The sequence below is a fragment of the Humulus lupulus genome, chromosome 2 (genome assembly GCF_963169125.1).
Source record: "Humulus lupulus chromosome 2, drHumLupu1.1, whole genome shotgun sequence".
NCBI classification, from domain to species: Eukaryota; Viridiplantae; Streptophyta; class Magnoliopsida; order Rosales; family Cannabaceae; genus Humulus; species Humulus lupulus.
Genome location: NC_084794.1, coordinates 2,687,608 through 2,711,822, shown reverse-complemented (window position 1 = coordinate 2,711,822; position 24,215 = coordinate 2,687,608). Strand labels below are relative to the sequence as shown.

Below are 24,215 nucleotides of genomic sequence, written 5' to 3'. Positions count from 1 at the left end.
TATCCTAAATATATGATAATTTTAATTTTTTGGACAAAAATACCCTAACATTCAAACACTCATTTTCTCTATTAGTCCGAATTCTTTCTCTCTCTAACGTCTCTCATTGCATCACTCTCTCACTCTCTCTCTTATTCTAATCTTTTAGATCTTGAAAAAAATACAAAAATTAAAAAAAAACATCTGAAACAGACATTTGAGTGAAAAAATATGAACCTCCAAAGTTTTCGTCAAATTTCTGTGCAGAGCATCGAAATTGTATCGTTTTGGCCACAAATCAAGTTTTTATGATTGCTTCACAACAACATCGAAACATCATCGATTTTGCATCGAAACATCATCGATTTTGCATCGATAAACATCGTTTTGATCAAAAAAATAAGTTTTCATATGCACTACAAATAAATATATCTTTTAGTGACAACCTTTTAGTCACAACATATGTTTTGTGTAACTAAATGTCACTTTTAGTCACAACAAAAAATTATTTGTAACTAAAAAGTCATACTTAATTACAAGTTGTCACTAATGTAGTTTTTATCACAACCTATTATTTTTAGTGATAAACTTTGTTGTGACTAAAAATACATTTAGTGACAACAAATTATGATTTTTGTGACTAATACTTTTAGCCATGGACTTTTTAGTGATGACATAAGTAAGATGGATTTTCTTTAGTCACAAAATATTTACTTGTAGTCACAAATTTTATTGTGACTAAAACTAAGATTTTTTGTAGTGATGATTGCATCGCAAGTCGATGCAAAATCGATGATGTTTCGATGCTCTTGCGATGCAATCATATATAAACTTGATTTTTTGCTAAAACGATGCTATTTTGATGCAAAATTGATAATGAGATCCTCACATATAAATATATAGGGAAATTATACAATGCACCCCCTATTTTTGAGTGTATCGGTGTACCTCTACTATTTTCTATGCCTGGATGATTTTTGGTGTAATTTTTCTTATGATTGTATATATTATAGTTGTTTAGATCATTTTACGAATTTTTACTTGAAATGTATAGACAAATAGTCGAAACATTCAAGTAAATACTAAACGTTCATCAAATTTAACAATATAAAGTTGATCTAATAATGTAAAATATACAATTAGATGAATTTAATATACAAAACAATGGTCAGCAAAAAGAGTTCTATATATATTAGCGTATTCGATCACCTCATATACTAATTAAATACTAGTTCAATGTTTAAATGGACTGTATATATTAATTAATAATTACTATGGTATAGAAATATAAGTCATATATATATATATATAAATTTAAGTACATTATTCCACCATATGCTAATTGAGTTTTTGACTTAAAAAATACTAAAAGACATATATATTATTCTTGAGCACCATACATATAATATATATGAGTTGTATCTCTCATAACAACAATAATCTAATATTATTTTTCTTGATTTAATTCTTTAATGATGAAAGATCGGCATAGTATTGAGTAATCCAATTTTTGATGATCTTGATCTCAATCTCCCGTTGCTCGACTAACCAATCTGGATCACTTGATTTTGCTTGAACAATATCCAAGCAATGAGATCCTGCATATACATCATCATCATTTTAATTAAAAATGATTAATCAATAATTATATAATTATTGAGTAATGTAATTTATTTTTATGAATTAATTAAGTTGATGTACAAACCGTTGGTTGTTTTGATGGCCAAAATGCTATTGGATATATTTTCCAAAACCCTAGCAGGATATAATAAGATCATCAAATAAATAACGTTATTGACTTAATAACAAATAATCTAGTTTAGTGTACTAATTGATGCTTAATATATAATATTTTTGTATATATATATATATAAATCGTGATTAGTTGATAATTACGTACCCGCCACTACTATAAGGGTCTCTGAGTCCATTGGAGAAAATTATGTTGCTAGCAAACCTATTTAGTATAAGCTTTATATCCTGTGAAAAAAAATTGAAATCATTAATTTCAACCAAGTTTTAAATATATATATATACAAAATATAAAATAATATAGTATACATACACTAAATGAACAAGCTAGTGTTGATGTTAATCATTATAATTAAGATTTTTCGATCATATCCAATCAAGGGTTATATATGAAATAGTTAATTTTGTCCATTAACTAATTATAGTATATATAGAAAGCTTTTTAGGTTTCTATTTTCGGCATTTAGATAAACCATAACCTAATTGTTTTTTCTTCTTCATGATGACGTATATTATAGTTATAATAGACTATTTGCCAATTTTAGAAATCAGAGTTCAAATAGTCTATTTTCCACGCGTATAAAAAAAATCAGGCTCGCGTGCAAATTTTTTTCTTAAAATTGGCAGGATGTTTTTTATATATATAATGTACACCATCATACAAAATAAATTGGGTTATAATTTCTCCGAGTGCTGAAAATAGAAAACGATCATACGATAAGAGCATAGAAGCTCCTATATATATACATATATAAATTATAAAAAATAAATGTACATACATGACCTCCATAGTATGAAGTGACCCAATGAGGGCGTGGTGGAACCCCATAAATCTCATTGCAGCCCTCGATGAAGTCTTCTACATTGAAAGGTTCAGCCTCGAACATTGTATTATTGTCAATGCCTATGGGTATCACTATCTCACTGCATGTCTATACATATACATATACATATACATACATACACATATATATTATATCTATAATATAGTCTCAAAAGTGTGTATGTATTAGTTATATATATTATTATTATTACCTGCCATTGCCAACCCTCATCTGTTTCGGTAGGAGTTTTTGGTTGATTAACATAACAAGTTGTGTTAGGTTTATAAGCAGAAATGCCTGAGAATATCTTGTCAAGTATATCATCACCATCACCATCACCATCATCATCATGATGACCATCAATTCCTCCACATACTACACTCACTGGATATTTTGGTGGACTATTGTATTGTGCTGCTGTGGTGTACACTGACACCAAATAGTCCTTCAGCTCTGAAGAATTCTTCAAAGGACTATATATATATATATATGTATACACACACAAAATAATGATTAGTACATATCAAAAATATTTATTTGTTGAAAAGGGAAAAGTGGAAAAAAATCAATTTCTAAAATATATTTTAAAGTGTGGTACACACACACAAAAAAAAAAAAAAAACTAAAATTTATCATAGATCAACTAATGGAAATAATTTATGTAGGTGCTGTTTAATAAAACTTAAAAAATAGTTTTTTTATTTATTTAATTAAAAATTTGACAATTAAACATAAAATGTGTTTGGTAACTCTATTTTTATTTATATTTTTTAAAATTTTAATTAAAAATTTGAAAATAGAATTTTTTCACTTTCAAAAATTTTTTAAACCGTTTTCGACTTTTTTTTTCTTCTCTTCTTCAAATTAACACCTCATATTGTTAAACAAAAAATAAAAATAAAAGTTATCAAACGCATTTATTATTTTTTGTTTTAAAAAAAAAAAATAGTTACCAAACATATTTTTATTTTTTAAAAATAAAATTATATTTTCATTTTTGTGTTTAAAAAATTCAAAAACAAAAAATTTACCAAACACAAGACATCATTAATTAATTAACATGTTCTTTAATATAATGAATATTTATAGGACTCGATTTTAAAAGTAAATATTGAAATCTTCAATGAAGCTTTCTCTATTTCTCAACAATATATAGATTAGACTCAAATTTAGTAATTGTGTGAAGTGTTGATTGGTCAATTAATATTCCAAATTAATATATAAATTAAATTAATTAGTAATTTAATTTATTATTACCTGCAAGTCTTGAACTTGTTGCTAAGTATTGAAAGGCCATCAGACTTAGCTGCAACCTTATCAATTTCAGACCATGACTTTAGTATGGTTTGGTAGCAATTCTCACTAGCTTCCTGCACATGTTTATATTATATACACACATATTATATATTGACAATATTAAAAAAAATATACAAATAATTATATTAAAGAAAAAGTAGAGTGATATCAATTATTATTACTCTGAAATCTTTTGTGACAATTGAGAAGTATCCATTTTGTGGTGTGATATCATCAAAGTAAAGAATAGGAGCTGATGATGCTAGTGCTCCTAGGGCTATGTGGGGATACTTCATCCTAAACCATGATGCTAACACTGAAAAGAATAAAGAAAAAATAAATTAGAAAATCTAAATATATATTTTTGGAGTATTATATGGTAGCGCTTCAAAAAGAGTCTCACCTTGTATTTTTGACTCGTGAATAATTTTTGGTGCGGATTTTTTATGATCGTCCATATTGTAGTTATTTAGAGTGTCCTGCAAATTTTCAGAAAATTTCGAATAATTTACAGTGCCGAAAACTAGGTTCAAACATGCTATTTTACACGCGCATAAAAAAATTAGTCACGCATGCAACAACCTGTTTTCGGCACTGTAAATTATTCAGAATTCTGTGAAAGTTTGTAGGATGTTCTAAATAACTACAATATGCACGGTCATAAAAAAAAATCGTACCAAAAACTATTCACGGATTGAGAACACAAAAGAGTCCCACCAATAAGACTCTTTTTGAAGTCCGTGCTATAGAAATTTTCTATATTTTTTTTTTATATAATGATTGAATTTCGGATAAATTAATAATAATGTGACAGTTGATATTATATATATATATATATGTGGAAAACTAACTTCCACCGTAGGATCCACCAATGACAATGATGGGAGAATTTGGAGCATGAAAGGTGTCCTTGACATGAAGAAGAATATCAGCATAATCAGCTATGGCTTGAGCTGAGTTGAAATAACCCAAAGTGCTTGCATTGCTTAGTGCCTCTTTTCTTGATCCATATGGAATTGACTTTCCATAATATCGATGCTGATATTAATTTCATCATATATAATATTATTATTCATTCAATATTGTGAAATTTCAACATATAATATTATTAATTTTTCAATCACTTTAAAGATAATATATCTATTCCTAATGGTTATCGAAAATCATTTCACATTTGTTTAGTTTTATTTTGAGAAAGATTAAATAAATAGTCAATAATATATATAAATGACATAAACATATTAAAATAAAAATTAAACTTAAATATTGTGTATGGTTTTTTTTTTTTAAAATGATAAAATATTTTAGATCATAAACTACACTATTTAGTGTATAAAACATTCATGAAATTATTCAAATCACACATTTATATATAATTGGAGAAGAAACTTATTTATTCTTCATAGAAGATAAATGTTATTCTAATAAATATAAATAATAAGTTTTTTAATAAAAATTAAGATTACGTATTATATGTTATTATTATAATAATATTTTATAATATTATATATGTATTAATATAATTAAGAAATTCTTATTTTTTATAATTTTTAAAAGTATATATTCCATTAAATATTTATAATATTAGTTAAAGCTAACAAAAAAAAGCAGTTAAAATTAATAACTTATGTTTTCTACTCACTGATAGAAGAGATATATATTATTATAATGCATAATAATATATATATATATCATATTAATCACAAATTATGATATAAAATTAAATCAATGATCAATTATAAATTATATTATTATTATAATTTCATTAACTATGTATAAATAACTATACATGTAGATACAAAATATTCATATCTAAGTATAAAAAATAACTAATTAAACATGTAATAAAGTCTTGTCTTTTAAGAAATTTTTGTGATAAAAAATTAATAACACGTAATCGAAAAGTTCTAGGATAGATAATAAATGTATTTATATATATATACAGACACATATACATCATATTCCATGCATGTGTATATATAAAATTACTTCTTTTTTTTTTTTGAAATGTTATAAAATTGCTGCATTAATTTGAATATACATACAAAATATAACTATTAAATTTGAATATATATCAAACATGTAAAAGTTTCATAGCATATATATATATATATAATCGAAAAGCATATGTATATATAGTTACCTCAATAAAAACTATGAGAGCTTTAAAGGAAGGAGCGTTATCAGTGAGGAAGCCAATAACAGGGAGATCTTGATCAATGGGTTCTTCAGCTCCAAAGTAAGCAAATATTGGAGCATTATTATTATTATTATTATTAGGGCCATCCCAATACTTAGAGTTCACCAAGTACCTTTGTTGAAATATAGAGTAACTCTGTGGCCTATAGTTGAAATGATCCAACGTTTGGTTGAAGAAAAACGTTTCGAAATCCTCCGAAATCGCGGCCGCCGGAAGGGTTTCCGGGTTGTGGAGGAGCAACCTGTCTCCGGTCGGACTCAGTCTTGGAATTTTGGAGGCATTAGTAGTAGTAAATATTATTATTATTATTAGTATAGAAGAGACTAGTAATAGTTTATTATTATTAGACCTTGATATGTTGGAGAACTTCATGATTTTTGATATTCAATATATATATATGGTGTATATATATATATATAATCAAGTAATATGGTTTTATTTTGGGAAGAAACGTTGGAATAATTTTCTTACCACTTTTAGACAATCTTGTTATGTATATATAGTGATGGAATATAAATAGTAGTATTAATAATTAATTGTTAAAGTTATTTATAGAAAAGAGTTGAAATAATACATATATATTTATAGAAAACAATTCTAATTAAAAGGACAAAATATACATCATTTTCTACCTCTTGATCTTTTAATATTTTATCAATTAAGTTCATGATGTTTTTTTTTGTGTGGATGTTATGATGAATATTTTTTTATGGAAAAAAAATTGATCGATGGCCACATATGATACATACACGTATACATATATGATATATTTTTATATAAATTTCATAATGGACATTAATGGATATATTTTCTAACTTGGTTGTTCAATTTTTGAAGAGCACGTGTCATAAGCTATGACTACTCGTACTCGTAGATTAGTTGTGCATACTCTTTCGGTGAATAATAACTTATTATTTAGTTGGAGGATTTTTCTTCTTTCTTCTTGGTGTAGTGTGTTATGATTTTTTTTTTCACTAAAATTTTTCATTCTTGAAAAAAAAAATATTAATGGATATTTTAACAACAAATGAGGAAGATGAAAGAGAGTGATTGGTTTTAGTCGAATATAGAAATTAATAAATAAATAAGAAATAATAATAATACATCAAAATATCCCCATATAGAACTTTTTAAAAATAAATAAATAATATATAATGATAATTACTTGTCCACTAACGTGACTTTCTGATAATGCTAGCCATGTATAAAAAATAAAAATAATTAAATAATGATAGCCACTCATATTGTAAATTTTTTATTTAAAAAAAAAAGAAAAACTTTTTTCTGCCAAAACTCACGCGTACTGAGCACCTCTCCTCTCGTTTTCTCCATCTCTAAAAAGAAAAAAGAAAAAAAAAATCATTTATTAGTGCCCTCTTATTCGATTTGTGAAGAGATCTTTTTTCTAAATTTAAACAAAAATAATTCAAGAAAAATGGGTTGGTTAAAAATATTGTATAAAAATCAATTTGGAACGTATATACATCACATTAATTTTCAATAATGTAAAGAAATATTTGATAAACTAAAAAAAAATTATATTTAAAATGATAGTAGTTTTTATTAAAAAGTAACTAACATTTAGATATATATTGAAATTTATATATCTTTTAGAATTTTCAAGTTGTAATGATTATTAGTTTATGATTATTATACTTTGTAATATTTTTCCCTCCGAAAATCTGTTAATTAAATAAAAATTAATTATAATTTATGTTGGAAGAGAAAACAAATAATTAAAGTGTTGAGATGATAAAAGAAATTAATAGAAATTGATAGTGTTATAATCTATACTCACAATATATATATATATATAATTAATGACATGGTTCATTGGTTATATATTATATATTGTGGCCATTGCTATTGTGGAAGATCAAAATAAATAGATATCTCTTTGTGTAGAAGTACTTATTGTGTATATTAATTATTATGGGGTCCAAATTTGTAAAGCAAAAATTAAATAATATGTGCTTGAAGCATCGAGAACCAATATGACTTCTTCAAGTTTCTAGAGCACATGATCACAATGATCATATATGGCATTCATTTGAGATTCAAGTGGACAACAATCTATAAAGATATATGTATATATATATATAAATATATTCAAAGTAACACATGCACTATATATTAGGCTTGTCAATGGACCATAACAAATTGGAAAACGACATGGAAAAAAATTAATATGATGTATTATTTGAACAAAATTAAATATATATATATATATGTGTATAAATTCATATTGACTCCCTTTAAAAGAACATTTATATCTATTGTATGGAAAAAATGGCCCCATGAATATATTCTTAAAATTATTATTTTCTTCAAGTAGAAAAAAAATATTTAAAAAATGTTAATATATTAAAAAAATTAATTTTTTTTTCTATTTTAAAAGTTTTTTAGCTGTTGATTTTTGTTTTATTTTTTTTAATTTAAAATATTTTTTAATTAAATAAAATGATTTTTTAATTTAGAATTAATGTAGGTTTTTTTATATAATTTTAATTATGTTTTATAATAAATTTATATTAATTATTTAGTTGTTTGGGTATTGAAGGTACAACTGTTGACCTGTGAAATTGGCCAACGGTTGTATGTATAGTATACTACATATTTTTGAATGAAATGAATATAATATACGACAGAGTACAAATATCTTAAATAAACACACATAAATTTTATAGTGGTTCGACCCTATTCTGATGAACAGTAATAACCTAATCCACTTAGTCTTCGGTATTGAATCACTCGATAGACAATTACACAGATGAACTGAAGTATTCACTTGTCACCAATTTGCCCAGAGTTTCTCCCCATAAAATATCTCTCTCAAAATCGTTCCCAGAAAGATCAAAAAAGAAGAAGCCCCTTTTATGAAGCTCTGGGTCCTTTATTTATAGTACCCAGGGGCTGTTATATGATCAGTAATACTGGGATCGTGGTTTGGTACATGATTATTGGGTAGTGGAGATACGTGTCCACCTCCCCATGATTATGAGATCGTGGGTCTTCTCGTTGTTTCTCTGGATCGTGGTTGAAGATGCACGATTGAAATCTTCGGGAAAATGCTAAGTCTTGGTTGGTCTATGAAACTTAGGTGCTAGGCTCGATGACCCTTTAGAGCTTGGGTGCTAGGCCTGATGACATCAGCTTGAACGAGCGTGAACTTTATTCAGCGAAGTGTATTTGAGAGTTTAGGCCGACCACTCTATGAAGAATAGGGTGGGCCGACTACCCATGTGGCTCTTGAGTAGGTCAGGCCGACCACCCCTATGGGTTTGGGTCAGACTGACCACCCCTAGGGGTTCGGGCTAGGCTGATCACCCCTAGAGGGGTTTTGGCCTGGTTGACTTCTCTATAGGTCCTGGACCTATCTTTTTTCCTCATCGGTCTTTTTTCAATACTTCACTATTTTTCCCTGATTTGTGATGCCACGTGCCGCTTTCTCATTCGCCACATCATCCCTGGATTTTTGAGGGAAAACATTTGCCCCCCAAGTTCATCGCAATGTGTTCAACATTACAGTAAACTTGATTTGGTCCGAGAAACATATCGTAGCAATACTTTAACAGCAAAGTCCCTCGGGACATTACGTAGTACTTTTATAAACTATCAATTTCAAAGATAATTGTAATTCCTAAAAATAATTATATTTTTCTAGGAAAATTAATTTCCTAAAAATCTAGTATATTTTTCAAGGAAATTTGAAATCCTAATAATATAATATATTTTTTAAGGATATTAATTCCTAAAAATACAAAATATTTTTCAAGGAATTTGAATTTCTAAAAGTATAAGATATTATTCAAGGAATTTGAATTTTTAACCATACCAGATATTTTTCAAGGATTTTGAATTCCTAAAAATATGGTTAGCCTGAGAGGCTATAAGTAGGGCCTCACTCATCAGACTCCTGACCCATGCGCCTCTTTCAGGAAGTCCTGAGCTGTGGAATTCTCCAATTCTTCATCAACTCTGCGTATCTCCTCTTTGGTAAGTATTCTTTCCCAATTTTTACTTCTTTGATGAATCTGTCTGAATCTCCTTGTTTTGTTTTATTTTGATCTAAAATAATTGGCTTGTTCCTTGCCTCTTTTTGCGTGATGCTTAGGGTTTAGATGCCTATAGGCCGACCACCCTTTAGATACATTGGCCTGGGCAATTTCCAGGCTTAGGAAATTAGGGTTGGGCGATTTCCAGGGTTCGCCATCTAGCCATAGGCGATTTCCAAGTCTTCAAATTCCCTCATAGGCCGACCATCCTAGGTTTAATCAATAAAACATTATATTAAAATATAATATGGTGTTCAAAAAATATGTTCAACATGCGTATTAAAAAAAATAAGCACACATAGCTACATCTGTGTATGTACTTTTCTTTGATTGTTCTAAATAACTTGTACAAATCTTGACAATTATTTTTAATTAGACTTCATTCAGTTTCCATTATTATGAAAAGAAGAACTATTGGAGATTTTGCATATGCTCATACAAATAGTAATTACTTTTTTTTTATTACATGCAATATTTGGATTACACTCGAAAATTAAAGATTTGTAAACTCTATTGTTTCATTAAAAACTTGGAGATGATTACAAGTTTCAACATTACATGCATGTAATCCTTATGATATAGATCATAATTAACTTATTAAAACAATATATATATGTTATATTTTGAAGGTTTTAAGGTCGGCATTGTATTGATCGATCCAATTTTTGACGATTCTGGCCGAAGTCTGTCTTTGCTGGACTAACCAATTTGGATCAGTTGCTGTATTTTCTGGAACAAGATCCAAGCAATGAGATCCTGCATGCATGCAAATATGCCAATTAAATTTAATTATTTATATAATTGAACTGATTATTTATAATATTATATGCAATAATATATATATTTTATTTATTTATGATGAGTAAATTTGAAACAAACCGTTGGTTGTTTTGAGTGCGAAAATGCTTTTGTTTATGTCTTCCAAAACCCTAGTAGGATGAGATCATGAAATTATTAATTAATAATCAAATTTAGTATACTAATAATAATGATCAATTAATGCATGAATAGTAAAATAAGATTTATATATTTATATATATATATTACCCGCCGGCACTATATGGGTCTTTGAGGCCATTGGTGAAAATTATGTTGCTACCAAACCTATATAGATCAAGCTTTATATTCTGTCAAATAATGCAAAATTCAAATCATTAATTTCAACCAATAAAAAGTTTAATTAATATATCAGCAATAATACGAAAAGGAAACAACAATTCGATTCATGTGAATATATAATAGGAAATATAGACGGCAGGGGCTTCAAAAAGAGCCCTATTGGTGATATTCTTTTGTGTTCTCGACCTGTAAATAGTTTTCAGCACGATTTTTTTTTATGACTATGTATATTGTAGTTATTTAGATGATCACTACAAGAAAGAAGACTTTTACCGGCGCAAAATTGTGCCGGCAAAGGCCGAATTGCGTCGGCAAAGATCTATCGAATTTAAAAAAAAAAATGAAATACTTTTGCCGGTGCATTTCACCTAACGCGCCGACAAAAGTCAAACGTGTATTTGAACAAAATGCACGTTTTCAAGAAGGTTGGTGGGTGAGACTTTTGCCAGGGCGTTTCGTTGCGCCAGCAAAAGTCTAATTTTGCGTCGGCAAAAGTTGGACTTATTAAAACGGTGTCGTTTTGACCTAAGGTTTTTAATACTGACTTTTGCCGGCGCAACGAAACGCGCCGGCAAAAGTCATAGCGATATCAGCAGCCGCCCGAGCCCTTCTTCCCCATTTTTTCTTCTTCCTCTTCTTTTTTCTCTCTTTCTTCTTCTCTTCTCTCTTTCTTCAATCCTCCACCACCCCTAGCCGCACCACCACCACCCCCACCAGCCGCAACCTGAGCCCACCCACCCCGACGGCCACCCCACCCGAGCCCCCACCTCACCCCACCCGAGCCCCACTGCGAGCCACCACTGCCGCCCCCCTCCTCCAAGTTGTCCACTGTAAGTTTTATAATATAGTTTTGTATTTTATTTTATTTTATTTATGTATTGAATTTAATTTTTTTTTGTTTCTATGGAGTCCCCGCCACTGCTGGAGCGGAGCCATTTCACCCATTGTAATATTTTTATTTTTGCTTGTTATTTATTATATTGTATTTTGTGATATATGTATTTTAGTTAAAGTATGAACTTAAAACAAAATCAGATTAATAATGTATGTTTATATTTTTAAATTATTTTATATTAAATGTGATATGTTTGTAAATATATATTTAATAGTTTTTTTGTATTAATAAAAAAATCAATTTTGGTATATGTTTTTTTGTGGTTAAATATTTTTATATGTAAATTGATGTATTTGTTAATGTATATATAAGTTTTGTATGATCTGGGAATATTCTGGCTATATATATGTTTAATTTGTAGGTTTTTAAATTTTTGAGATAGTTTGAAATATAGTCGTTATGCTGCTCAAATTTTGTTAGAGTTAGTAAAATTAATAAAAGTTTAATAATTAATTAAATAAAAGTTTAAGTATAATTAAAAAATACATCAAAAAAATAATTTTTAACTATAATTTAAATAAATAAAATTACCAATCATAATAATTAATAATTAATTTTAACATTAATATTAGATGTTTTGTAATTGAAAAAAGTTAAAAATATAAATATAATAAAATTGTTATTAATTAAGTAAATAATCAAATACAAATTGAGGAATTTAATAAAAAATTACAAAATGAAATTAATGTATAATTAAATTAATTTTAAAATAAAAGTAATAAATAAGTAAATGATTTAAAAAATTGTAATAATTAATAATTAGCTACATTTTCTTTGGTAAATATAAATAATTATTTTTGCCAGAGATATGATATTATTATCACTTAGTGATAATTAGGGAGACAAACAGTCATGAAATATTTTGACTATCATTTCCCTCATTTTAAGACAATTATTAATATTTTCTGAATTATTTCGCTTAAAGATGGCGAGCGACAGAAGCTGGATGAGTGCGAGGAATCGTTGGTCTCTGGAGTATAGAAATGGTGTTAAGGAGTTCTTCGAGATCGCTAAAAATCAGGTGAACGATCGGGGTTTGGTTCATTGTCCGTGCAAGAAATGTGGGAATGTTAAGTTCCAGCTTATAAATGCAATTTCGATGCAATGGCATCATACAGTCCTACAAAGTGTGGCATTACAATGGAGAGGCGCTGCTGTCGCCACCAGATGTGGTACGAGATCAGGATAGAGATGAGATAATGGATATCCTGGAGGATGTTTACGCCGAAGATGACGTTCCCGCTGGAAACTATAATGATCCTCCCCAAAATGATGTTCAACATCACGACAAGTATATATGACAATTTATTTAAGGAGATGTCAAGTGAACTGTACCCGGGTTGCCGAAAGTATTATGCGTCGAACTTCTTGGTGAAGCTGATGCATCTGAAAGTTATTAACAAATGCAGCAATCATTACTTTGATGGTTTCCTGGAATTGTTAGTTGCCGCTATGCCTGACGGAACAATTTTACCTAAGTCTAACTATGAGGCGAAGGAAAAGTTGCGGAGTATTGGATTGGGATATGAGTCCATCAATGCTTGCAAGCATGACTGTGCACTGTTTTGGAAGGAGAATGCGAATTTGGAATTCTGTCAGGTTTGTGGTGAGTTTCACTGGCAAGATAATCGTGGGAACGGGAAGAAAGTGGCTCATAAGGTCATGCGGTACTTTCCATTGACGCCGAGATTGAAAAGGCTGTACAGTTCGAGATATACTGCAGAGGATATGAGATGGAACTATTCTAAAAGGCCAAAGGAAGATGGTGTGATGAGGCACCCCGCTGACAGTAAGACGTGGAAGCACCTTGATGAGTTGTACCCATCTTTCGCAGTCGAACCTCGAAATGTTAGGCTTAGGTTGGCTACAGATGGTTTCAATCCTTTTGGGAACATGAGCAACTCTTACAGCATGTGGCCTGTGATACTTGTCCCATACAACTCGCCGCCGTGGAAGTGCATGAAACCACAGTCATTAATGTTGTCTATTCTAATTCCAGGTCCTTCTTCACCTGGAAAAGATATCGATGTCTATATGAGACCTTTGCTTGACGAGTTGAAGGAGTTATGGGTGAATGGTGTCGAGACACGAGATGCATACAATAGTACCTTGTTCAATATGCGTGCAACAATCTTGTGGACCATTAACAACTACTTAGCTTATGCTATGATGTCTGGGTGGAGCACAAAAGGGTATAAGGCGTGCCCCACATGCAATGAAGAAACTCCCTCTGTAGGGATTAGAAGTAAAATTGCATACATTGACCATAGAAGGTTTCTTGATATGGATCATGAATGGAGGAGTAAACGAGCACTATTCGACGGTAACAAGGAACTCAGGCCACCAACGAAAGATTACTTCGATGATGATGTGTTGAAGCAATTAGATAATTTGCAGATTAGACATCCTGGGAAACACAAAGAATTTGGTGGTGTGAAATGCAAAAGGGCTCCGATTGAACTTAATTGGTCGAAGAAGAGCATATTTTTCGAGCTTGATTATTGGAAGGAATTATTGCTGAGGCATAACTTGGACGTAATGCACATTGAGAAGAATGTTTGCGACAGTGTCTTGGGAACTTTGTTGAACTTAGAGGGAAAATCTAAAGACACTGACAAGGCAAGACTTGATCTAGCAGACATGAAAATTAGGGAAAAACTCCACCTTCGCAAAAAGGGAAACAAGTGGAAGAAACCGCACGCCAGTTACACCCTCAGTGTCTCGAAGCGTCGAGTTTTCTGTGAATTTGTGAAGTCAGTTGAATTCCTGGACGGTTTTGCTGCAAACCTTTCGAAGAATGTCAATGTCAATGATGGCAAGATAATTGGGCTGAAATCACACGATTGCCACGTGTTGTTTCAGCAGTTGTTGTTCGCCGCAATTAGATTGTTTTTGGTTCCTGAAGTTCGGAAGCCAATTATTGAGTTGTGCAGTTTTTTCAAAAAACTTTGTTCACAGACTTTGAATATGAAAGACCTTGAGAAGATGGAGACAGACATTTTCAGCATTTTATGCAAGTTGGAAATGATATTTCCTCAAGAATTTATTGACATTATGGTGCATTTGGTTTTGCTTCTTCCGAAAGAGGAAATTCTTGGCGGTCCCGTGCACTTTAGGTAGATGTATCCCATTGAACATTCAATGACGGTTTATAAACAGTATGTTAGAAATCGTGCACGTCCAGAAGGTTCAATCGCAGAAGCTTACGTGGTCAACGAGGCCTTAACCTTTTGCTCAATGTCCCTCCGGGGGGTTGAGACTCGATTCAATCGACTTGAGAGGAATGACGATCACGTTGAATCCCAACCAAATCAGGAATATTCTATTTATAAGGCTGTTGGTCGTCCATTTGGTAAGAAATCAAGTACGCTCCTCAATCCGCAATTAAAACAAAAGGCTGAGTGGTATATCTTGAACAATTGTGCCGAAATTAAGGAGTACCTTAGGTGTGTTTTCTAGTCTTTTTCAATAAATTTGTTTGGTTTATATACCGAGTAAAGGAAAAAATCATAACATTGTTTTTCGTTTGTAGTGAGCATATGGATGAATTAAGAAGAGGGGGGGGGGGGGGGCTCGTATCTTGAAGTTCAACAAGAAGCTGATTTTCCTCAGTGGTTCAAAGAAAGAGTATGTATATTAGTCAATTCTTTTTCGAAACCCCACTTAATCAATCCAAAACTAACTTTCAATGTTAATGTTGATAGGTGAACGGTTTGCATGAGTCAACACCTACTGAAGTGAATAATGAATTGTATGCTCTCGCAAACAAATCAAGCGGCACCGTGTTCTCATATCCAGGGATGCTAGTGAATGGTGTGAAATTTGTGATTCATGGTCGTGATATGAAGCTTAAAATAGAAAATTGCGGTGTAATAGTGCCAAGTGAGGAAGGAGTGAACTACTATGGAGTTCTGGAAGAAGTAATTGAATTGTCTTACTTGATGGGTTACAATGTTTTCCTATTCAAGTGTAGATGGTTCAATACAAGTAGAATTAAAGTGGAATCCAATTTTACGAGTGTATATGTGAATGAAGAATGTTATAAAGATGATCCTTTCGTTCTCGCATCTCAAGCGAAGTTGGTGTATTATCTTCGAGATGTGAAAAATGGGGATGATTGGAGGCTCGTTAATGAATACATTCCGAGGAATGTATGGGATTTCTCAAATTCCGATGTTGATGATACTGAGACCACAAATGATATACCAATATTGCAAGAAGTTAATTCTTCTTCATTTCAGTTGTGGGTAGAACTTCCAATTTTTGATAATCTTGAGTATGATCGGGTTGATGTCAATGCCACTGAAGTGTACAACGTCGATGATTTGGTTGGCGAAGGTTCAGATGAATTTGTTGTCGATGATGAAGTTGAATTTGTTCTCATATATTGAAAACTGATTGTTTATCTATTTATGAATTAGATGAGAAAAACTTTCTTTGGTCCTTAGCTTTTGTGCTATATTGCCTCTAAATCTCTTAAGAAAAGTATTTATTGTTTTCATATTTTTTTCTAGTTCAAGGGGGAGCTTTATCTTTTGGCTACATACCAAGGGTGCATTAATCGACCTGACTTGGTTCGGGAGAAGCTAAATGAGGTAATATGTTGTTTCCTTTTATGAATGGTTATCATTGATCAAGTTTTGTCTGTAGCAGTCACTTGTTCTAATCTTTAGACAAAATAAGATTGAAATGCAGTAATATAAAGTAAGATTATAAAGTTTTGTTGGTTTGTTTTTAATTCTTGAAGGGTGCACTGTCTTCTCTTTCCTTAATATTTTCATCTGGATGAGTTAGTCATATTGTTGAATAGTGGACAGAATGTTGCTCTGTACTTATACTATAATAATTGGTTATGTTCATTGCTTGATACATGTTATGTAAAATTTTCTTTTCTTTCTATGTTTTCCAAGATCACTAAGTCTTACTCTGTTTTGGCAATTTTGATTTGCAGATAGGCCAATTGTGTATGGTTTTGCTTTTGTAGACTGTGCTTCTTTAAAATTTTGGGCGTGTTCCATCAAAGATGATGCATCCTTTTGTTTCTTTATTTTAGTTGTTATAAGCCATTTTTAATGTGATAAACAAATATTTTTGTATCTTATTTATACTCTATATGATCTGCTATATACTCTATTAGTTGATATTTGTTGATAATTTTTGGATTGATAATTTTTGTATTTTATATCCTCTGAGTGGTAGATTTAGTTGATAATTGTTTCGATTTTTTTCTTCCATAAATTTAATAGTGTTTGTTTCTTTAATTGTAGAGGTTGAACAAAGAGGCAAAGGAGAAGACCAAGACAACTGTTGATTGATAAATTCTAAGCTTTTTTTTTTATTTTTTTATTTCACTTAAACTTTTTTTTTATGTCCAATATTATGGATGATTGTAATATATTTAGTACTTGTGTTTAATATGTTTTTTATGACTTATGTTTGATAGGTTTGATTGAATATATGTTTACAAGTTTTAATTTCTTAATTAGGTTGAAGGATGACAGAATATGATTTATAGATTTTCAAAATTAAATTTAACATGAATTTAAAAATTGGGTTCTACCCAAACCAACCCAACCCAACCCAATCTTTTTAGGTTGAGTTGGGTTGGGTTGCACAATAAATATATTTTTAATGGGTTATTATTTCTCTTGGCCGATGTAGTTGGGTTGGCTCATTAAAACGCTCTAAACCCGGCCAACCCAACCCATGCCCACCCCTACTCACGAGGGCGGGGATGATGAGGAGGGCAGTACACATTTGTAGAACTTTTATTTATTTATTTATTCATTTAAAGTTTAATTTACTAAACTACTTTTATATTTTCATGTTTGGTGGAGATAATAAATATTAATAGTTGTAATTTTTTTATTTATTTATAAAATTTTAATTTTATTTCTAATTAAATAATATTACTAAAAAATTAAAAAAATATTAATATATTAAAATCAAAACTTATTAATTAATATTAATATATTGAAAATAAAATTAGTAATATTATCAAAAAGTTTATTTAAAAATACTTTTACTGGCGCAAAATTACGTCGGCAAAAGTCTCAAATTTTACCGGCGCAAAAATGCATCACTACATATATCCACATTTCTCGGCGCAAAAACGCGCCACTAAAAGACATATCTTTTGCCGGCGCAATTTTGCGCCACTAAAAGAATCATCTTTTGCCGGCGCATTTTTGCGCCACTAAAAGTGTTTTCTACAATAACGCGACAAATTTTTTTCTCGGTGCATCCTTATTTTTTCCGGCGCATTTTTTCGTCACCAAAAGATACAATTTCCGGCGCATTTCGTTTTGCGTCGACAAAAGTGCCATTATCGACGGAGGTACGTCGTGGCTTTTTGCCGACGCAAAATTGTTTCGGCAAAACCCAGAGGGCTTTTGCCGGCGCAATTCCTAACTTTTGCCGGTGCAAATTTGCGCCGGCAAAAGTAAGGTTTTTTGTAGTGGATCCTGCAAATTTTCAGAAAATCCGAATAATTTACAGTGCCGAAAACTAGATTCAAATAGGTAATTGCACACGTGGCTAATTTTTTCATGCGTGTGGAAAACAAAATGCAAACGGTCATAAATAAAAATAGCGTCGAAAACTATTCACAGGTCGTAAATACAAAAGAGCCCCACTGGTGAGACTCTTTTTGAAGCCCCTACCATCGAATGCTACTATATAATAAATATAAATACGTATAGAAAAAAATAATAATTAAGGATTTAATTGAAGAAAATATAATATATATATATATCTCTTCTATATAATAAATGTGTAGATAACCGAAATTCTTGATTTTAACGGTTATTTATTTTTTAATATTAACTTTAACAGAATATTCTTATATTTAACATAATATTTTTATATTTAACGGTAGTTTGTAAATACTTAAACTTAAATAAAATAAAATAAATAATTAAAAAAAATTAAAATATGATATTTTTGAGATATTTTACAATGATAATTATTTAAAAATAATAAAAAATTAAAAAAATTAAAATATGATATTTTTGAGATATTTTACAATGATAATTATTTAAAAATAATAAAATAATACATTTTATAACTTAAATAAAATTTAATTAAACTTAAACTCAATTATTAGAATAATATCATATTAAACATATAATATAATCTACTGTGAATTAGCAACAAATTGTTTTTTTTTTGTAAAAAAAACTAACAAGAAACTTAAATTTAAAATTCACATATAATATTTAATATTACATTGAACATATAATATATAATCTCTTGTTGTTACTCCCAAATTCAAAAACTAGAACAAACATAAACTTAAATAAAAATAAATAAATTATTTAATAAAAGTAGGATATTTATTTCAAAATTTATATGATATTAATATAAATTTAATAAAAATAATTAATAAATTCTATAAATAAAACTAAGTAAACGTATTAATTGTATTTAGTATATATATATATACATACATGACCTCCATAGTAGGTAGTTGCCCAATCAGGGCGCGGTGGAACCCCATAACGCCGTTTGCAATAGTTGATGAGATATGTTAAATCAAATGGTGTAGCCGGGAACATTGTATCATTGCCCACACCTATTGGAAACACCATATCACTGCATGTCTATATACAAAATATATAAAGAAAATTATTCAGTAGTGAATGATATTACTCTGAATTGGTACTAAAATATTTATCTTTTAAAAAAATTAATAAATACTTTTATAGAAATATTGTAATATATATAGTATTTTCTTCACGGAGATTACCAGTATCACCCCTAGTGTTTTTGGCACTTGAAGAGTTATAATTTCATTTTTTTATATATAATTTGTGTACATTGTATTTATAATAAGCATCTCATCAATTTTGAGGAAATTCCGAATAATTTACAGTACAGAAAAAAATTAAAAATCACATAACTAAAAAACATTTAAAATAGAAAAAAATGATTAACTAAATTGTTTTAATAGTTTGAGTATTTAAATGGTACATTTTAGAAATTTTGGTATTTTTCCCTAAAAAATTAGGCATTTAAATGCTACATTTTAACAACTTTGGGTATTTTTCTGTAAAAGAAATTTGAATATAAAAGTACAACATTTTGAAAACATTAGGGTCTGATTGGTTCGTGATTAGAAAACTGTATTTTTGAAAAGTGTGATTCTGAAATGAAAATCTGAATTTAGTGACTAAAATCGTGTTTCTGAAAATGTGATTGGTTCAATGTCAGTAAACTGTTTTTTAGTTTTAAAAAAATGAATCTGTGATTGGTATTAAATTTGAAAATATAACAGAAACTGAATATGTGATTGGAACAACTGAATTTGAATATTATTTTAATTTTATATATTTTATATACATATGTTGTATAATATTAAATTTTGATTTATCAATAGATTTAATTAAGTAAAATTTAATTATATAGATAAATTAAAATTTAATAATAATTATTGATTAAATTTATAACAATATTGCATTGTCATTAATTTTGATTTTTTTTCTAAATTAAAGTTACATTTTTTAGGGCATGATTGGTTAGTGATTTAAAAACTTTATGTTAAAAAATTATGATTTTGAAATAAGAATCTAGATATAATGTCTGAAAATATGTTTCTGAAAATGTGATAAATTGTATTGTCTGCTAATCATTTTTTAGTTTTATAAATTGAATAATTATTTGGTAGAAAATCTAAAAATTGAATATGTAATTATATATATTTTACTTTTAGTATAATAATAATTGAAGTGAAATATTTTTTTTATTTATTTGTTGTAATTTTTATTTGATCAAATACTTTTCTTCTTCAATGAATTTCTCTAGGAAATATATTGTAAATTAGAATCAAATTATATTTGTTATATGATTTTATAATTAATTATTTTACTAAATTTATATAGATGACTATAAATTTTAAATAGAAGTAAATACAAAATAATTTTAAAAAAAAGTTGATTGACTTGTAAAAAATATGAAATGAAAAAAAATCAAAGTAAGACTGTAAGAAAAGAAAAAAAAGTAGAAAGGAAAAAAAATAAAAAATAAAACATGAAAAAAGAAATTTTTGAATAAGAAAAAAGTAGCAGTAAGCTGAAAACAAATTTTGGATTTATGCTGGAAACGTGATATTTTCGTTTCCTAAATCCTTCAATAAAATTAAACTTGTTTTTGGAATTAATTTTCAGAAATGCTTAACCAATCAAGTATTTTTTGTAGGTCCCACAATTTTTAAATTCTAAAAACATAAAATCATATTTAAATCCTATACCAATCAACCCCTTAGACATTTTAGCCATTATTACTCATTCATTTTTAATATTTTAAATTTTACTTCTTCAAAGAGAGAAAGTGAGTTGATAATTAATAACTTTAAATTATAATTATATTAATATTTATATATATATATATATAATAGAAAAGCTTAATATTAGTTAGGGATTATGAATGAGTTAATTATTACCTGCCAAGACCAAGCCTCATTTGTATCAGCATCGGCAGGAGGAATAGGACTGTTAACATAGCAATTAGCCCGAGGATCATAAGCAGAAATGCCTGAGAATATCTTGTCAAGAATGTCACCACTTTTATTATCGTCAATTCCATTACATATTACGCTCACTTGGTATGTTGGTGGACTATTGTATTGTGATGCCGTAAGGTATATTAAGTTCAAATACGACGAAAGCTCTGAAGAACGCTGTAAAGGACTATATATATATATATATATACACACAAAACTCTTGATTAGATATAATATAAGTAAAAGAGAAATTATATTATTTTTCAACTTCATCATCATCATCATCATAATCATATTGACAGGGCGTTGTAGTAGTGCGGAATGCTAAAATGTCGCACAGCCGGTCTAATTGAGGGGCGAAAAATGGCGGTCGGACAAGTATGCCCCCATCGTCTAGCGGTTTAGGACATCTGCAGCGGGGATTCGACTTCCCCTGGGGTAGGGTACTACGAAAGGAAGTTGATCATGGATTATCACTAAGCCTGGATTGATTCTTCCCGGGTCGATGCCCGAGCGGTTAATGGGGACGGACTGTAAATTTGTTGGCAATATGTCTACGCTAGCTCAAATCCAGCTCGGCCCAAAAATTCGTCGATCTACCATGAAATGATAAACCATTTGTTCTTCTCCAGAAATGCTCGATACCCATCGAAAAAATCAAAAGTCAAACTTTTTTATTATGATATTGATATATCTTACTGTTATCGCTATTTATTTACTCTATTTCTTTATTTTTTTTTTCAACAAGTTTTGATCTTATCTTGCTAATGATCTAGATTCCTATCAAGATCTGGAAATGTAAAGTCTAAAGAAAAGGGTAAAGAAACAAAAATTCATTTTTTTTAAGAAGGTGTTCATTGTGGTCGTAGAAAGTTTATTTGTAGATGTTAAAAAAATTTCGGATAATCTATAATATTGTGCTTGTTTTTTTATATGTGTTAAAAAATAAACACAATCATTAAAAAAAACTCGATTAAAAATAGGCTGGAGATCGTCTACTATAATTACAATAAACATTTTACACTTCTAATAAAAAATAATTTTACACTTTGACTAAATCTGTATAATGAATTTTTTTTACTAATTTCAGGAGCAAAATGAAACTTTCTTTATTATATATATATAAATATATATAACTCTAATTATTACCTGCAAGTGTTGAACTTGTTGCTAAGTATTGAAAGGCCATTAGCCATAGCTGCAACCCTGTCAATTTCGGACCATGACTGCTTTATGGTTTGGTAACAACTGTCACTAGCTTCCTGCATATATATATAGATATATAACCAATTTAATATTATACTCATGTTATAAATATATATATAATAATTTTAATAATAACTTACTCTAAAATTGTTTGAGGCGATTTGGAAGTAGGCAGTCTGTGGTGTGATATCATCAAAGTAAAGAATTGGAGCTGATGATGCCAAAGCTCCAAGGGCTATATGAGGATACTTCAATCTAAACCATGAAGCTAGCACTGAAAATTAATAAAAAAAATTAAATACGAAATTTTAGATACCAAATAATATAACAACATATATTAAAATAAATGTTAAAACTTAATTAATTTGGAGATTAAAGTAAATAAAAAGTACTAACTTCCACCGTAGGATCCACCAATAACGATGATGGGAGACTTTGGAGCTTGATAGGTTTTCTTGATATAAAGGAGAATCTCAGCATAGTCAGCTATGGCTTGAGCTGAGTGGAAGTAACCCAACCTGCTTGTATTTTTCTTTACTGCCATCCATGATCCATATGGAATTGACTTTCCATAATATCGGTGCTAATAACAAAAAATTATTAGTTTTAACGATTTGTTTTGTTAACTTTATCAGAATATTTAAAATTAATATATTGTTAATTATATGAAAAGACATTCAAATTAATACATAATATGTGCGTGTTATGATACCTCAATAAAGACGATGAGAGCTTTAAAGGAAGATGCGTTCTCAACGAGAGAACCAATATAAGGGATATCTCCATCAATAGGCGATTCAGCTCCAAGGTAAGCAAATATTGGAGCATTAGCATTAGAGCCACCCCAGTACTTAGAGTTGACATAGTACCGTTGTTGGAAAGTAGTGTAACTTTCTGGCTGATAGTTGAAATGATCCAATGTTTGGTTGTAAAGAAACAATTTGTAATTCGGTGGAATATTCGAAACCGCCAGACTGCTTTGGTGGTTGAGGTGGCGGAGGAAAAACCTATTTCCAATAATGGGACTTAGCCTTGGAAGTTTGGGGTAGAAGTTACTTGTTGGGGAAGAAGAAGAAGAGGCATTAGTAGTAGTAGTAATAATTAGTACATAAGAGACTAGTAGTAGTAGTAGTTTAAAATTCATGGTTTTTGTATTGAATAATATATTGGAAAGGAAGAATTTAGTGTGTGATATTCTTGCTATCTTTAGATATATATATATAGTGTTGGAAGCTAGAATAAGTAAAAATATAATTAATATATTGTAAATGTTTATTTTTGGGATATTAGCACAGCAAAAAGATTGAAAAATTTGAAACTAATGATAAAAAAAAAAAAAAATTACAAAAAACATATCTTATCACCAACATTTAGTTGTATGTACTTGTTA

At 29.3% G+C, this 24,215-nt stretch overlaps 2 protein-coding genes across 2 annotated transcripts; both read right to left on the bottom strand.

The window, feature by feature from the left end:
* Positions 1–1,257: 1,257 nt before the first annotated feature.
* Positions 1,258–6,536, bottom strand: LOC133816882 (uncharacterized). The gene is made up of 9 exons (XM_062249204.1): positions 5,995–6,536; positions 4,703–4,889; positions 4,034–4,167; positions 3,813–3,925; positions 2,767–3,028; positions 2,511–2,663; positions 1,880–1,959; positions 1,685–1,734; positions 1,258–1,577 (listed from the first exon to the last, which is right to left on the bottom strand). Exons 1-9 carry the CDS (start codon positions 6,421–6,423, stop codon positions 1,441–1,443), a joined length of 1,545 nt encoding a protein of 514 aa, XP_062105188.1. The 5' UTR covers positions 6,424–6,536; the 3' UTR covers positions 1,258–1,440.
* Positions 6,537–10,603: 4,067 nt separating this feature from the next.
* On the bottom strand, positions 10,604–23,969 carry LOC133819184 (uncharacterized). The gene is made up of 9 exons (XM_062252366.1): positions 23,538–23,969; positions 23,222–23,408; positions 22,966–23,099; positions 22,769–22,881; positions 21,560–21,806; positions 19,569–19,721; positions 11,154–11,233; positions 10,986–11,035; positions 10,604–10,862 (listed from the first exon to the last, which is right to left on the bottom strand). The coding sequence occupies exons 1-9, from the start codon at positions 23,967–23,969 to the stop codon at positions 10,723–10,725; spliced, it is 1,536 nt and encodes a 511-aa protein (XP_062108350.1). The 3' UTR covers positions 10,604–10,722.
* Between the last annotated feature and the right edge of the window lie 246 nt (positions 23,970–24,215).